The 14,663-nt window shown below is 45.9% G+C and overlaps 3 protein-coding genes across 4 annotated transcripts in view; 2 read left to right on the forward strand and 1 right to left on the reverse strand.

Moving 5' to 3' along the window:
• Positions 1–3,961: 3,961 nt before the first annotated feature.
• On the forward strand, positions 3,962–10,350 carry LOC132884218 (xin actin-binding repeat-containing protein 2-like). Its single transcript, XM_060918038.1, is given in 8 exon segments — positions 3,962–4,022; positions 4,025–4,256; positions 4,258–4,541; positions 4,544–4,872; positions 4,874–5,241; positions 5,243–5,504; positions 5,507–5,716; positions 10,303–10,350. Coding segments are annotated over 8 exon segments (1,794 nt in total).
• On the reverse strand, positions 7,747–14,100 carry LOC132884818 (ankyrin repeat domain-containing protein SOWAHC-like). Its single transcript, XM_060918797.1, has one exon. The coding sequence runs from the start codon at positions 13,808–13,810 to the stop codon at positions 12,128–12,130; it is 1,683 nt and encodes a 560-aa protein (XP_060774780.1). The 5' UTR covers positions 13,811–14,100; the 3' UTR covers positions 7,747–12,127.
• A 293-nt stretch (positions 14,101–14,393) lies between these two features.
• Positions 14,394–14,663, forward strand: part of septin10 (septin 10) — a 36,226-nt gene continuing 35,956 nt past the window's right edge. Inside the window, exon 1 of one of the 2 annotated variants that reach the window (XM_060918799.1) lies at positions 14,394–14,570. In XM_060918799.1, coding sequence (XP_060774782.1) covers positions 14,541–14,570 — 30 coding nt within the window. In that variant the 5' untranslated portion in view covers positions 14,394–14,540. The remainder of the gene's footprint in view (positions 14,571–14,663) is intronic. The other variant, XM_060918798.1, reaches the window with a different exon arrangement.

The following is a 14,663-nucleotide window of genomic DNA, read 5'->3' on the forward strand; positions in this document are numbered from 1 at the left end:
TGCACATCACATTTTTCAGATTTTTATTTGTTTAAAATTTTGAAGACCATTTATCATTTTTGTTTCACTTCACAATTATGTGCTACTCTGTGTTGGTCTATCACATAAAATCTCAATAAAAAAAACTTTCAAGTTCGTGGCTGTAAGGTGGAAAAATGTGAAAAAGTTCAAGGGGTATGAATACTTTTGCAAGACACTGATATATATATTTATTTTTTGTTTGTTTGTTTGCAAGACTAAGCTATTTTTATGAATGCTCATTAGAGGAAATTGCATATGAAACTGACCAAACCAGGTAACAGGAAGGATTTAAGACCTTACTCTATACAAATACAGTGTCTTGCAAAAGTATTCATCCCCCTTGGCATTTGTTCTGTTTTGTCGCATTACAAGCTGGAATTAAAATGGATTTTTGGGCGGTCAGCACCATTTGATTTACACGACATGCCTACCGCTTTAAAGATGAAAATTGTTGTTTTATTGTGACACAAACAATAATTAAGATGAAAAATCTGGAGCATGCATAGGTACCCCCCCCAAAGTCAATACTTTGTCGAGCCACCTTTTGCTGCAATTACAGCTACAAGTCTGTTGGGGTGTGTCTCTATTAGATTAGCGCACTGAGCCACTGGGCTTTTTGCCCATTCCCCAAGGAAAAACTGCTCCAGCTCCTTCCATTTAGATGGGTTGCGTCGGCGTACGGCAATCTTCAAGTTATGCCACGGATTCTCGATCGGATTGAGGTCTGGGCTTTGATTAGGCCGTTCCGAGACGTTTAAACGTTTCCCTTTAAACCGCTCCAGTGTAGCTTTAGGGTCACTGTCCTGCTGGAACATGAACCTTCGGCCCAGTCTCGAACCTCTGGCCAACTCAAATGGGTTTTCCTCCGGAATTGCCTCACGTTTCGTGCTGTCCATCTTTCCTTCGGTCCTGACCGGCTTTCCTGTCCCTGCAGATAAAAAACATCCCCGCGGCACGAGGCTGCCACCACCATGCTTCACTGTAGGAACGGTGTTCTCGGGGTGATGGGTTTGCGCCACACGTGGCGTTTCCCACGATGGCCAAAAATGATCACTTTTAGTCTCGTCAGACCAGAGAATCTTCTTCCACGTGTTTGGGGAGTCTGCCACGCGCTGTTGGGCAAACGTGTTTCCTTAAGCAATGGCTTTTTTCTGGCCACTCTTCCACGAAGCCCCACTCTGTGGGGCGTATGGCTTAAAGCAGTCCTATGGACAGATACTCCCATTTCCGTTGTGGATCTCTGCAGCTCCTTCGGCGTTATCTTTGGTGTCTTTGTTGCATCTCTGATTAACGCCCTCCTCGCCCAGGGCTGTGAGTTTTGGTGGGCGGGGCCTTCTTTCATCAGGTTTGTAGCGGTGCCGTGTTCTTTCCATTTTGTTACAATGGATTTAACGGTGCTCGGTGGGATAATTTTTTATAACCCAACCCTGATCCATACTTCTCCACAACTTTGTCTCTGACCTGTTCGGAGTGCCCCTTGGTTGTCATGTTGCTCGCTTCGTTGTGTTGCAGAGTCAGGGTCCTTCCAGAACAGGTTGATTTATACAGCCATTGTGGGACAGATCGTGTGAGACACTTTGATTGCGCACAGGTGGATCTTAATCAGCTAATGATGTGACCTGATGAAGCGAATTGGTTGGACCGGCTCTTGTTTAGGGCTTTCGTACGAAAGGGGGTGAATACCTCTGTACGCTCCAGATTTTTCATCTTAATTATTGTTTGCGTCACAATAAATCTAACATCTATGAACAGTTTGACAACGAATCTATAGTCTGATAGGCTGCATGAGTTTACAGTCCAGGCTAGAAAGAAATCAGCCTTAGCGTTGCGTCTGCTCCAAGAACCGCCTTTAAACTTCCATTTTATGCTCACCGGCCACTTCAATAGGAACTCGTTCTCGATTCTCAGATTCCCGTTCTTGGCTGCAGGAGTGGAACCCTGCGTGGTCTTCTGTTTTCCGGTGCACGCCAAGATGCTTTTCTGCTCACCGTGGTCGTAAAGAGTCGCTACGAGTTACTGTATCCTTCCTGGCGGTTTGAACCCATTTGGCCATTTTCTCTTACCGACAAGGCGTTTGTTTCCACCCACAGAACTGTCGCTCACTCAACTCAGTGTTTTTTGTTTTACGCACCATTCTGTCTAGAGACTGTCGTGTGTGAAAACCCCAGGAGATCAGCAGGTTCTGAAATACTCAAACCAGTCAATCTGGCTCAAACCAACACCCATGCCACAGTGAAAGAAAATCACACTTTGAGATCAAGTGGAAGAGTTTAAGTATTTCGGGATCTTGTTCACGAGTGAGGGAAGGATGGAGCGTGAGATCGACAGGCGGATCGGTGCAGCCTCCGCAGTGATGCGGTCGCTTTACCGGTCCGTCGTGGTGAAGGAGCTGAGCCAAAAGGCGAAGCTCTCAATTTACCGGTCAATCTATGTTCCGACTCTCACCTATGGTCATGAGCTTTGGGTAATGACCGAAAGAACAAGATCGCAGATACAAGCGGCTGAAATGAGTTTCCGTCGCAGGGTGGCTGGGCGCTCCCTTAGAGATAGGGTGAGAAGCACAGTCACTCGGGAGGAGCTCGGAGTAGAGCCGCTGCTCCTCCACATCGAGAGGAACCAGCTGAGGTGGCTTGGGCATCTTTTTCGGATGCCTCCTGGACACCTCCCTGGGGAGGTGTTCCAGGCATGTCCCCCCGGGAGGAGGCCCCGGGGAAGACCCAGGACATGCTGGAGGGACTATGTCTCTCGGCTGGCCTGGGAACGCCTCGGTGTTCTTCCCGAGGAGCTGGCTGAGGTGTCTGGGGAGAGGGAAGTTTGGGCTTCCATGCTTAGACTGCTGTCTCTGCGACCCGGTCCCGGATAAAGCGGAAGAAGACGAGATGAGACAAGACTTTGAGATCACGGTTTTTCCCGTTCTGATGTTTGAACATCGCGAACGTTAACTGAAGCTCTCGATTCGGATCTGCGCGATTTGACACATCGCGCTGCCATCGAGGGATCGGCCGATTAGAGAACAGCAGGCGTTCCTGATAACGTGGCCGTTGAGCGTATATCGATACATCTGCGCTTATCTTGTTCCCTCGCATTACTAAAGCTAAGGTGGCCACGAATTAACGATCTCGTTCCCGTGACTGGGAACGCATGAGGATCATATTCCTACACTTCAATAAATCCTGGCCATGTATCATTTTTATTAAGTAGGGACATCACCAGCAGGGCTTACAAGCTAAGCCTTCAATATCGATCTAAATTTACCTACAATAAGGGGAGGTAATTTACCATTTGGTCTCCCAGTAACTATGTTAAAAAATGCTCTGGTTTCAATGGACACCAGTAAACATGGCATCCAAAATTGCAACAGGAGGTAGTTACGAGTCCGTTACCAAAACTACCAAGACGACATCCTCTGCCTCTTCGTCTGCCCATTACAAAACCACGGAGCAATTTCCTCCTCCACCACCAACCGCTGACCTCCTCCAGGTCCCTGTTGAAGTCCCAGAGCGTTGTACTTCTCCCAGGCCACTTGATCGACACGTTCCCCAAAAATATCCGATCGGCAAGGAGCAGTATTCCAAGCAGAGGAACCTCGAAACGCTTGTACAAGCACACCGTCCATCCAGAGGTGCACAAAAACCCGGAGCGGGACTTCATCACCGAAACGGAGTGCTCTCGCACAGACAGCGATGAGAAAGTTAGCGGCAACGTGCAGCAAGCATGCTACGTGTTTGAGAACAACGGCAGCGGTCCCGGGAAACATACGAGCCCAGAAAGAGAGTATCTGGAACGGGACAAGATTCCGAAAGGCGAGGTGCAATCTACGCGTCAGATGTTTGAGAACAAGCCGCTTACTCGACGCCATCAAAGACGACAAACCGGATGAGAACGAAAGCCGAAACAGCAGGAAATCGTTGCCGGGAAAGATGTTAAATCTACAACTTGGATGTTTGAAACGCAACCTTTTGATGCTCTCGGAACAGAAACCCCCGATGCAGTAGAGCATAGTAGAAAATAACAGATCTAGCAAGAGGAGACGCGCAAACCGCGACCCGTTTATTTGAGACGTGGCCTCCGGACCGTACGAATAAAATTTACCAAGAGGATGATGAAGAGGAGCAGGTGGTGTACACAAAAGACACTGCAGGAGGAGATGTAAAAACTGCCAGATACTTGTTTGAAACTCAGCATCTCGATTCCCTTGACCGCACCGAGGCGGTTGATGAATCACACTTCCTACAAGTCAGAACTGGAAGAGATTAAAGGTGAAGTCAAAACTACAACAAAAATGTTTGAGACGCAACCTTTGTGCCTCATTTGGGGAGATTCTGGTGAGACGTCGGAGATTACGACTGCGCGACGTGAAGAAACCGAAAAAGGTGACGTAAAAACGTCCCGCCGGATTTTTGAAACCCGGCCGCCGGACACGATCGACAAAGACCTGACTAAAGTTAAGATCGTTCGCGGAGCGTCCGTGGAAGAAAACTATCAGGGTGGGGTGAATCGAGGCAGGTGGCTTTTTGAGACAAAGATCAAATCAAAGATGAAGAATTGGAAAACGCCAAAACTCAAAAAGAGGAGATAACAGGAGCAGACGTCGAGAGATGCCGCACGGTCTTTGAGACACAGCCCACAGATACTTTCAAAGACAACACCGACGCCGGGCCATCTGAACCGGAAGAGATCGTTGGGGGTGATGCCAGGCATTTGTTTGAGACAGTGCCAATGGAAAATCTGAAGGAGTCGCCTGAAGTTGGGAAACTACAAAAGGCCGTTGCATTGGAAGAGGAGAAAGGTGACGCGAGGCATCAGAGGTGGTTATTTGAGAGTAAGCCTCTTGAGCAAATTAGGGAGGACGAAAAAGAAAATCACACGAACGGTTAAGCTTCAGGAGATAGACGGGGGCGATGTCATCGACCGCAAGGAGATATTTGAGACCGTGGATCCAAGTAAGCGCACAGACACACGTAAGATAGCGGTGGAAGGCGTCACGAACGGATGGGTGAAATCAAACAAAGTACTCTTTGAATCCACACCTCTGTATGCTGTACAGGACAGCTCAGGACATTACCGCGAAGTCAAAACGGTACGATGTGAAGAAATCATCGAGGGCGACGTACGAAGCGGACATTCGAGACTCGGCCAGTTTGACGACGGCATAAACAAATTCCAAATCGTCAAGGGGATTTCAAAACAGGAGATTCAATCAGGGGATGTCAAAACGGTCATTCGAAACTCGGCTTCTTGACGGGATCAAATATTTCAGCAACGTGGAAGAAGAGGAGAACAGAACGAACAAGGCCACAGAGATCCAAAAGGGTGACGTCAAAACTCGCAGGTGGTCGTTTGAGACTCAGCCGACGGATGAGCCGTGTGAGAAAGCTGAGGTAAAAACAGAGGACGACGCAGAGATCCGTAAAGGTGACGTTAAAACCCGTACCTGGCTTTTTGAGACCCCTGACAGTATCGAAGATGAATCCGAAACCATTTTTTAAAAACTCGTACACTCAGCCAAGAGGACGTTCGAGGCAAGGACGTACGTCTGGCCCGCTTTCTCTTCGAAACCGAAAACCTGGAGAATATTCAAGGAGGTGAGGATCAGAGTAACTTTAAACGAGTCACACAGATCGATATCCAGTCTGGAGATACATCAAGAACGAAGTATATATTTGAGACCCGGGCACCTGAAATACGCAAACCGGTCCTTCTGGCTCAAACCAACACCCACGCCACAGTGAAAGTCGGTCACGCTTTGAGATCACGATTTTTCCCGTTCAGATGTTTGAACGTTGCAAACATTATCCGAAGCTCTCGATTCACGTCTGCACGATCCGACGCGCCGTGCCGCCGTCGAGGGATCGGCTCACGAGAGAACCGCATAAAACAAAACGGCCAGTGAGCGTACGTCCGTTTGAAGCAGGTTCGTTGTTCGTCTCCTGCTAAAATTCAGTTGAAATTTTCATCTCTCAGAATCAAAATACACAACACGAATACGTTCAATAAAAAAAATAAAATAAAAACACACAAGACAAAATACAATGGGAGTATTCCTTTAATGATGAGAACCAAACATCCCAGTTAGGACCAGGAGCTTAAAACCAGTTTATTTTGTCGTGATACGTGATTAGAATAGCTACAACTGCACCGTATCGGGACGTATTCGGCCCGAAAGCACGCACAAACGCGCTCACGGGAAAGTGTTTTAGTCCTGGATTACGGTGAGGAAAAACAGTGTGACGTAAAAACATGACAAAATATGAGATGTATAAAGTGTATAAAATCCATAAGGAAAAGCGTACACAGTTGTAGATTTAGAACATTATCTCAATGAAAAATCGATGATCATACAGGTCTGAGTTAGCAAATCTAACTTTGTTGTATTAAAAAAAAAAAATTGTTAGAATTCATACAAATTTCAGGTCGTGTTAAAAACAAACAAACAATCACAAAAGACGACACGCAAGACATACAAAACACTGGTTTAGGTTTTTACAGAACAGTCTAAAGAGCTCTCGGGGAAAGGTCGTAAAAATTTCTCCATTTCAGACTGTGTGTCCAGGATGAAATTTCTAAATCGCATTTTTACAGATGAAGGCGAAACAGAGCACGTTTACACACGTTACACAGAAACAACATGAGCTGCTTCTCCGTGGCAGTGCAAAATAATTTCCAAATCATCAGTGTTGAGAATTTCTTGGGAAAACAACTGGCTTGAACATTTGTACTGTTGCGTAACTTTGTTTTCCATTAGTTCACATGTGCACGTTGCAAAGTCTCAGCTGATGTGTACAAAAAAAAAAAAAAAAGCAGGATATGCAAAAACACACATGTTTAAGTTTGCCTTTATCACCCATGATGTAACATTTGAAACATGTGGTTGATATCGGAGACTCGCTTCCTTTTAGGTCATGTGATAATGAGGTGAAGCAGCAGATCGTCATGTGTTTAAGGCGAAATTCACCCGGTTTCACACAGAGATTTAGGTCAGCAAAGTCCTTGCCAGATCACCAAGGGCATTACTTAACACGCTCACTCACAAGTTTATTTTACTAACATTGTAAGGACCTTGCTTTGACATACTGTGATTATAAATCCAGCTAAAAATAATTCTCTCTCACACTCACACACACACACACACACACACACACACACACACATATATATACACTGTTATGTCTAAAACAAATAAGGCCGATTTCTAAATTTCCGTTCCGTATCCGCTTCTGAAAGAGGATAATCTGTACACGGTGTTATTTCTGATAAAAACCCGAGGCTTTTGTACCGTAACCTTCAGTGGCACGCAAACAAACCCAAGCAAAGTCAAAGACAGGATTTTCACTCGGCAAAAAAAAAAGTGAATTTATTCGCATTCAATCTAAACCTTCAAGAAACCTTTAAGTATTTAGTAGTGCATTTCAGTACACCTTTATTGAACTTTTTAAATTCTTTAAGGGGCGGCACGGTGGTGTAGTGGTTAGCGCTGTCGCCTCACAGCAAGAAGGTCCTGGGTTCGAGCCCCGGGGCCGGCGAGGGCCTTTCTGTGTGGAGTTTGCATGTTCTCCCCGTGTCCGCGTGGGTTTCCTCCGGGTGCTCCGGTTTCCCCCACAGTCCAAAGACATGCAGGTTAGGTTAACTGGTGACTCTAAATTGACCGTAGGTGTGAATGTGAGTGTGAATGGTTGTCTGTGTCTATGTGTCAGCCCTGTGATGACCTGGCGACTTGTCCAGGGTGTACCCCGCCTTTCGCCCGTAGTCAGCTGGGATAGGCTCCAGCTTGCCTGCGACCCTGTAGAAGGATAAAGCGGCTAGAGATAATGAGAATGAGATGATGAGAAATTCTTTAAGTATACTAGTAAGTTTAAGACTCTTTATCGGTATTCTGAAAAGTAGTCGTGACTTTAAATGTTAAATTTAGGAACTTTAATAAAGCGTAGTCTTAAACGTTCTTTTTTAACGGCATTTCGTCATCTTCGTTTTTTAGAAGTCATGGAAAGTCACTTCAAGCGATACTACAGTATAAGAATTCTTAAAGTCAGAAGTAAATACACTGAAGAAATTTAGCATTTCGTAAACTTTTAAGAAAATCTTCAAGCCGTTAACTCTAGCGTTTGAGTCAAACGAAAGAAACGCTCCCGATTTCAACCTCGTCTCGATCTATTACACTCTCGGAAAATAAACGTACCTTATAAAAGTACCTTCAGAGCTACAACAGCTCGTCACCGGATCAGTCCCCTCTAAGGAATATATATATATATATATATATATATATATATATATATATATATATATATGTATGTAACTTTTAGACCCTCAAAAAGTCCACATGGTTATCTTGAGGTCCAATAACGAGCCCTATGAGGTACGTTAGCGTAGATTGTACCTTTCGGGGACAGAAATGGTCTCCTACTGTACCCCTGTTTCTGACAGTCTACATCTGTAGTCTGTGTGCGATTACTACATGCAATCATTCCCAGATGTTTCCCTGAACTGAGAAAAACAAAACGAAACAAAAGAGAAAAAAGTCACAAAAATCACCACCATTCAAAGTCCAGGGCCAGATGTTGGGGGGGAAAAAAAGGCTTACGATGCACAATTCCAGTTTTAAAACTATAGTGTTATGCAGAAATGGTGAGAACTCTTTCAAAGAGCTGTTCTTGGGAATTTTATCAAACTTTCCAATACCGGAAAGCAATGCAGCAAAATATAGTCAGAATTCCGCTCATGTTTTCCTCGCGGTATCCTGATGATATAATAGTGTTTAGGTAATTAATTAATCAGTCAAGTATATACTTTGCTGTAAAAATCAATCATCGGTATCTATAGCTTTTTACATATAAACGGAACGAAATCTGATTAGAAGGAGCCGATTTCCGTACCGTATCTTTCACACATTTGAAAGAGATTTTTACAGATTATTTTTGTTCAGATATTAATTTGTAGATATTAAATAAAGTTAAATAAAACTTTTTAAAAACGTAACACATTTAATGTTTTCTAGGAAAATCTACAGCACCGTGCAAACGTCTTTTGTTTCGGAACCCGATTTGTTTTCTTTTTAGTCCAAACTTTGTTATCGAGAGAGTTATATTTTACAGCGTTATCGAATCGGCATGAAAACATTTTAGATTCCAGACATTAGGTGGGTTTTCCAGTACAAAATTAAATGTTATAGTAAAATGTTTGTATGTCAGTCAAGAATCTGTACTTTTCAGAAAGAAACAAAAAAAACCATAACGAAGGCTGATGGAAACATTTTTGCTGAAAAGATAAGAAGCAAGTGCGACAGTCAAAGCGTCCAGAAGAAAAGAACCGTGTCTGGTTCTGGAAGATGCTCAAGAAAACTTACAAAACCGAACCAATCGTATTCGAGATGACTATTTTTTTTTTAAAGCGAAGGATTGTCACGCCAAATATCGGCTTTCTTTCTTTCGTTTATTACCGTTTACCGCTCTCGACGCAATTTTTTTTTTAAATGTAGAAACGTTTAATTTCATTATTTTGAAGGCACCTTGACTCTACAGCATTTCTTGACACGTGCCCCAGACTTTGCACAGTGCTGTATATGCTGCATCGAAAAAAAATGTAGAAACATCTAAAAGTATTGTGATATTCTCTAAATTAATTCGCAGGACTTTGAACTGAAGAATTAGTTTAAGGATTCGACAAAAGTAGGGTATCTTTTGCTCCCCCCCCCAAACATCTGCCCTTCTGCTTACTCCATGTTCATTTTCACCGAATATTTGTGATATTCCTGAACATCTGAAATACAAGAGGAAACACCGAAACTCTTAAACGTGCTAATCACATACATGCACGCTCCAAAAATGCTGATCGGTGATTAATCAAAAAAAAAAAAAAATCTGGTGTTTTCCTTTAAGAGTTGATCCCAACTCTGAATTCATCTTGGTCAAAGCAGTGATCTGATGAATCACTAAGTCAGCAGTGTATGAAGAGGGAACGAGCTCGAGCTTGCTCACGTGAAACCACAACGGCGCTAACATTTTCAGACATGCTCAAAGACTTTTCACAACTTAACTCGGGGGGGGGGGGGGGGATAAAATGTCTGCACTGCTTAACTACTCAGCTGTTATAAAAGGTTTATAATTATTAGTGTTTTACTGAAAAGTGCAACAAATATCACATTAAATTGCAACGTCAAGCGCTTAATCTGAAAATTACACAGAGTAGAAATTAAATAGCGTCACTGATACAAAGCTACACTTACAGACCAACCTGGTGTTTATGGTTTTTTTTTTTCTCGTGCTCATTCGTACAACGTTTCTCTAGGAACAGCTCGTTCAGAGGGACGTCTACAGAACGTACGGCTCCGCATGAAGTCAAGGGATTAAAGAACAGCAAAGAAAAACGTCGAATTGTCGCCACGCTGAAGGTTTCTTCACCTTTACGGAAGGAGTCCTCCAGCGTCAGCGCTTTACACTTACGAAACAGAGGAATTTCCAGTTTCAGTAACCTCACTTGCATCTTACAATCTTTGGAAGAGAGATCGACGAGGGAACGGGCCTTTATAACATCTGCGTTGGTTCGTTAACAAACACTGGTAAATCGCTGTAGTATAAGAGGAATAAAGCATATTGTAAACACCATGAGAATAAGCTCGCCTGCGCGTCGGGTTGCACCATGCTCCCCCGTCGTTGATTATTTTCCGATAACGGCACACCCTCGAGTGTGTTCTTGCGTACTTGGCAAACGTTTGTATTGCAAAAATCAGTCGTGTGACCGTGACGTCAGTTCAGATAGGCGGATCTTCAGGTACTTTAATTCGTATACACACACACACATATACACACACACAATTCACCAACGCTGGTGTTAAATCGTTCGAGTTTTAACTCCCCTTTTAACCAGGCAGGTCCACGAGGTGCTTTGCATCAAATAAACATTCGTAAGGGAATAAAAATAAACATGGTCACTAAATTTATGGCTGGTATAAGTACGTTATTGTACCTTCAGGGGTAAAACGGCTCGTCGCCGGGGCAGTACCCTCTAAGGAACTCTTTATACACCGCTGAGGAACGTGTAAGTACCTTTTTGGCCCTGAAAAGGTACACACGGTTACCTTGAGCTCCCACAGTGAACCATAAGGGTTCGTACATTAGTGTAGATTGTACCTTAGGGTACAGAAAAGGACTCCTCCTGTACCCATGTTTCTGACAGTCAGCCTGACGGGTATATATCAACTCTGGCACTCTTCTCGGTGGAGAATCGGTTCAGATTTGGTTCAATATTTTTACAAAGGCGTTTGAAGTAATAACGTACCAGACGACGGGCCTAATACCATATCCAAAAGCGTTTAAAATAGCATCATAATAAAATGTATTCAAAGCCTGCAGTGTGTGTGAGATCAGCTAAAGACTGCATGTAATATCTTGTACAACTGAGTGCAAAAGTTCGCATTCCTTCATTTAAAAAATGATCAAAAACACACCAGCAAGGAGTTTAGTGTAATTTAACTTTGTTTGTTTGTTTGTTTTGAGAAGATCCTTTGTTATAAAAGGTCGGCAACGTGTCAGTGGTGAGACAATTAAAATGACAGTTTTAACTGTGATGTAATGAAGACTTTTGCAGGCTGCTGGTATTCGTTTTGGATCGAGACTCATTTTCCCACACGAACTACAATTTGTTTGTAGAAGCTGTTTTCATTCTGGGCTGCTTTGATTTCAGCAAACTGCTTTAGAGTCTGGCTACAAGTTAAAGTGAATTAAGAAAGTAAAATGAATTCAACAGAGCGTGCCAGAGCATGTCAGTGAGATGCAACCTTTAAAGACAGAGAAAGTCTTGACTTTGACTCGACCGGTTTTGAATAAAGCAATATTAACACGAAATTGTTTCTAGATAATTTTTTTTCCCCAGGGGGATGCAAACTTTTGCACTCATCTGTATCTCAGGTGCTGGTGATAAATTCAGTGGTGTTTTCCGTGCACTCGGAATGTTCACCTTGTAGCAGGTGTACAAGGAGAAATATTTGCCCCCCCAAAAAAAAAAAAAAAAAAATCTCCCAGACCCCTCATCCCTGTGTGTGTGTGTGTGTGTGTGTGTGGAGGCGGCAAGTCTGAGAAGAAGTCTGAGCTCAACCGGACGCGCGCAGGCAGAATCACCCAAACAGGTTTGACTTGGGTCTGCTTTTAAACGGACCGGAAGTCTGACCCACGGCTCCCTCGAGCCGCTCAAAGTGAGAAGTGCTGTGAACGATCGGTGCGATCCCCGCGCGCGTCTTTCCCAGTCTGGGCTTCAGCTTGTTAAACGACGATTTCCGGCGAAGCGGCCTGTCCCTCGCGAGCCCCCCGACACAGTCCCGGTCGTCCTCTTCGCTCGCGCTGCGCTTCAGCAGCCTCAGGTTGGCTTGAAGGACTCGGGGCAGCTTCCACCGAGCTGCCTCGTCTCCCAGCGCGAGCTCGTCGCTCTCGGGGTCGCAGGTGGCGTCGGCGCCCGTTATGTCGAGGACGTCTCGCGCGACGTCGCTGCGCAAATAATGGCTCGCCTTCTTGCCGCTGTAGTCGCGCGCCTCCACGTCGGCGTCGCACGCGCCCACCAGCATCTTGATCACCTCGACGTGGTTGTGCATGGCGGCCAGATGGAGAGGCGTGTAGCCGGCGCTCGAGCGCGCGTTCACGTCGAGCGCCACGCCACGTCGCCGCGCGAAGTTCACGATCCGGGCGAGCAGCTCGTGCTTTCCCAGCTTGGCGGCCCAGTGCAGGCACGTGAAACCCGTCACGAAGTCCTTCTTGGAAACCAGGCCGGGCTCGCGGTTCAGCAGCCGATGCAGGCTGTCCCATTCACCGTCGCACGCGCACATCATCCATTCGTGCTCCACGGGGTCGAGGGTCGCGGCCGCGCTCTCCTCTTCGGCGTGCGAGGAGGTCACCGACGACGAGTCGCTGTCGCTCTTGGTCCCGTGTCGGCTGTGCCTGAGCACCATGCTGCGTCGGACCTGCGGCGAGCTGCTCATCATGTGCTCGAGAAAACACTTCCGACTCCCTTTGGGCGTGCTGCCCGCGGAGTCCGAGCGTCTTCTCCCTGCCGCGCCCTCCTCCTCGTCGCCACCCTTTCGATGACTCCGATCGGGTCTGCCCTCGCTCGGGGCTTCGGTAAGCGTCGGTAAACACGGGAAGAACTGGCTTCCGTCATGCGCCGGTAGAGGAGACGGTTCGGTCACCGCGACCTCCGGAATAGATTTTTTTGTACTTTGCAGAGTTTCTTCCGACCTCCGATGAGACCTCCCGTGGTCCTCAGAGTCCACTCTCCCGGCGTGTAGATTCCCCATTTCCTTTTTATCCTCGGATACCGAAGCGCACGAAGGAGCCGATCCATCCGGACCGGTATGAGAAGTATTCGTAGGTGTGCTCGCACCTGCGCCGGCGCGCACCGAGACAGGCGCAGGTATTTCTCGTTTTGCATTTTTGTCCTCTGACGGGACGGTGGTGCCGAGCGCGTGCCCGCGAAACTCGTTTGGTCTGACAGGCGCGAGGCGCTCGTCCCTGCGGTTGTCATGGGCAACGGCAGCTCCGAGGCTCGTATCCACGACGTGATGGCCATCCTCCCGCTTCGCCGAGCCTCTGAACCGTTTCCTCAGGCAGACGAATTTCTCTCCGTTTTCCACTTTCACCACCGCGACGCTGTCCACGTAGCTCTTAAACGCCTCTTTAACGGCAGCTTTCCTCTCGGGGTCAGCGCTGACGAAGCAGCGGAAGTGGTCGATCAAATCCGCGTTCTTCACTCTCCCTCCTCTTTCCGTTAGAAAACATAAAACCGATTCTCGCGTACATTCGGTCGCCATCAGATCGCGACTAAACTCCCGTTAAATACCGTTCGCCCTTATTCCCGGTGATGGAAATCGCCTCTTTTTAGAGATTTCAATAAACAAACCGATGCTCGCCCCATTTCTAGATCCCCCGTTATTATCTCGGCTATCCAACCCGCTGCTAATCCCGAGTATCGCCAGTAAGCGGAGCAACCACGTCTTCGTTCATTATTCGCAGCCAAGCCAACGCGCGTCCAGTCCCGCTCCGCCCTTTAATCCCTCCTTAGTGAAACCGTAGCCTCTCGGACGCCATATCGGATCTTGCTGTCGTTAGCCTTTTAACCGTCTAACGCTTCCAGAGCCAAAATGGACGCCAGTTTCCATTGCTTTTTCCAAGCGTTTATCCGATTTAGGACGTACCATTGTAGACCTAGAGGGGAGGTCGAGTGAAACCTAACTTGCGATATGCAAAACAAAAAACACTAATCGGGCAGAAATTTTTACCAAGTGTAAAACAAACTACGGCTCGATCTCGGAGTCGGGTTGTTTTTTTGTTAAGGTATTTTTTTTTAAATCCAGAAGAGGTATGATTTATCCCGCCGTGGACGGCGGTTCGTCAGGAATGGTACGTTCCTGTTGCATTCCAATCGTTTCTCCTCCAAACTTTTTCGCCTGGCTTCAGCCGCCTCTTCAGCGTCGGTACTTTTGCAAATATAAATAACTATTTAAAAGGAAATAAGTCGTAAACGTTTATTCAGAGTACAACATGGCTTCGTCTGATGTCGCTCGACAAGGGGTGAGTTTTTGTAAATTTGTTTTTCTTGAGTAGCTTTCGCTAGGCGGGTAGATAAGCTAGCCAGCTAACTCTCGGTTTGGAGAATAATTATAT

This window comes from Neoarius graeffei, chromosome 4, assembly GCF_027579695.1.
Source record: "Neoarius graeffei isolate fNeoGra1 chromosome 4, fNeoGra1.pri, whole genome shotgun sequence".
In the NCBI taxonomy this organism is placed as follows: domain Eukaryota; kingdom Metazoa; phylum Chordata; class Actinopteri; order Siluriformes; family Ariidae; genus Neoarius; species Neoarius graeffei.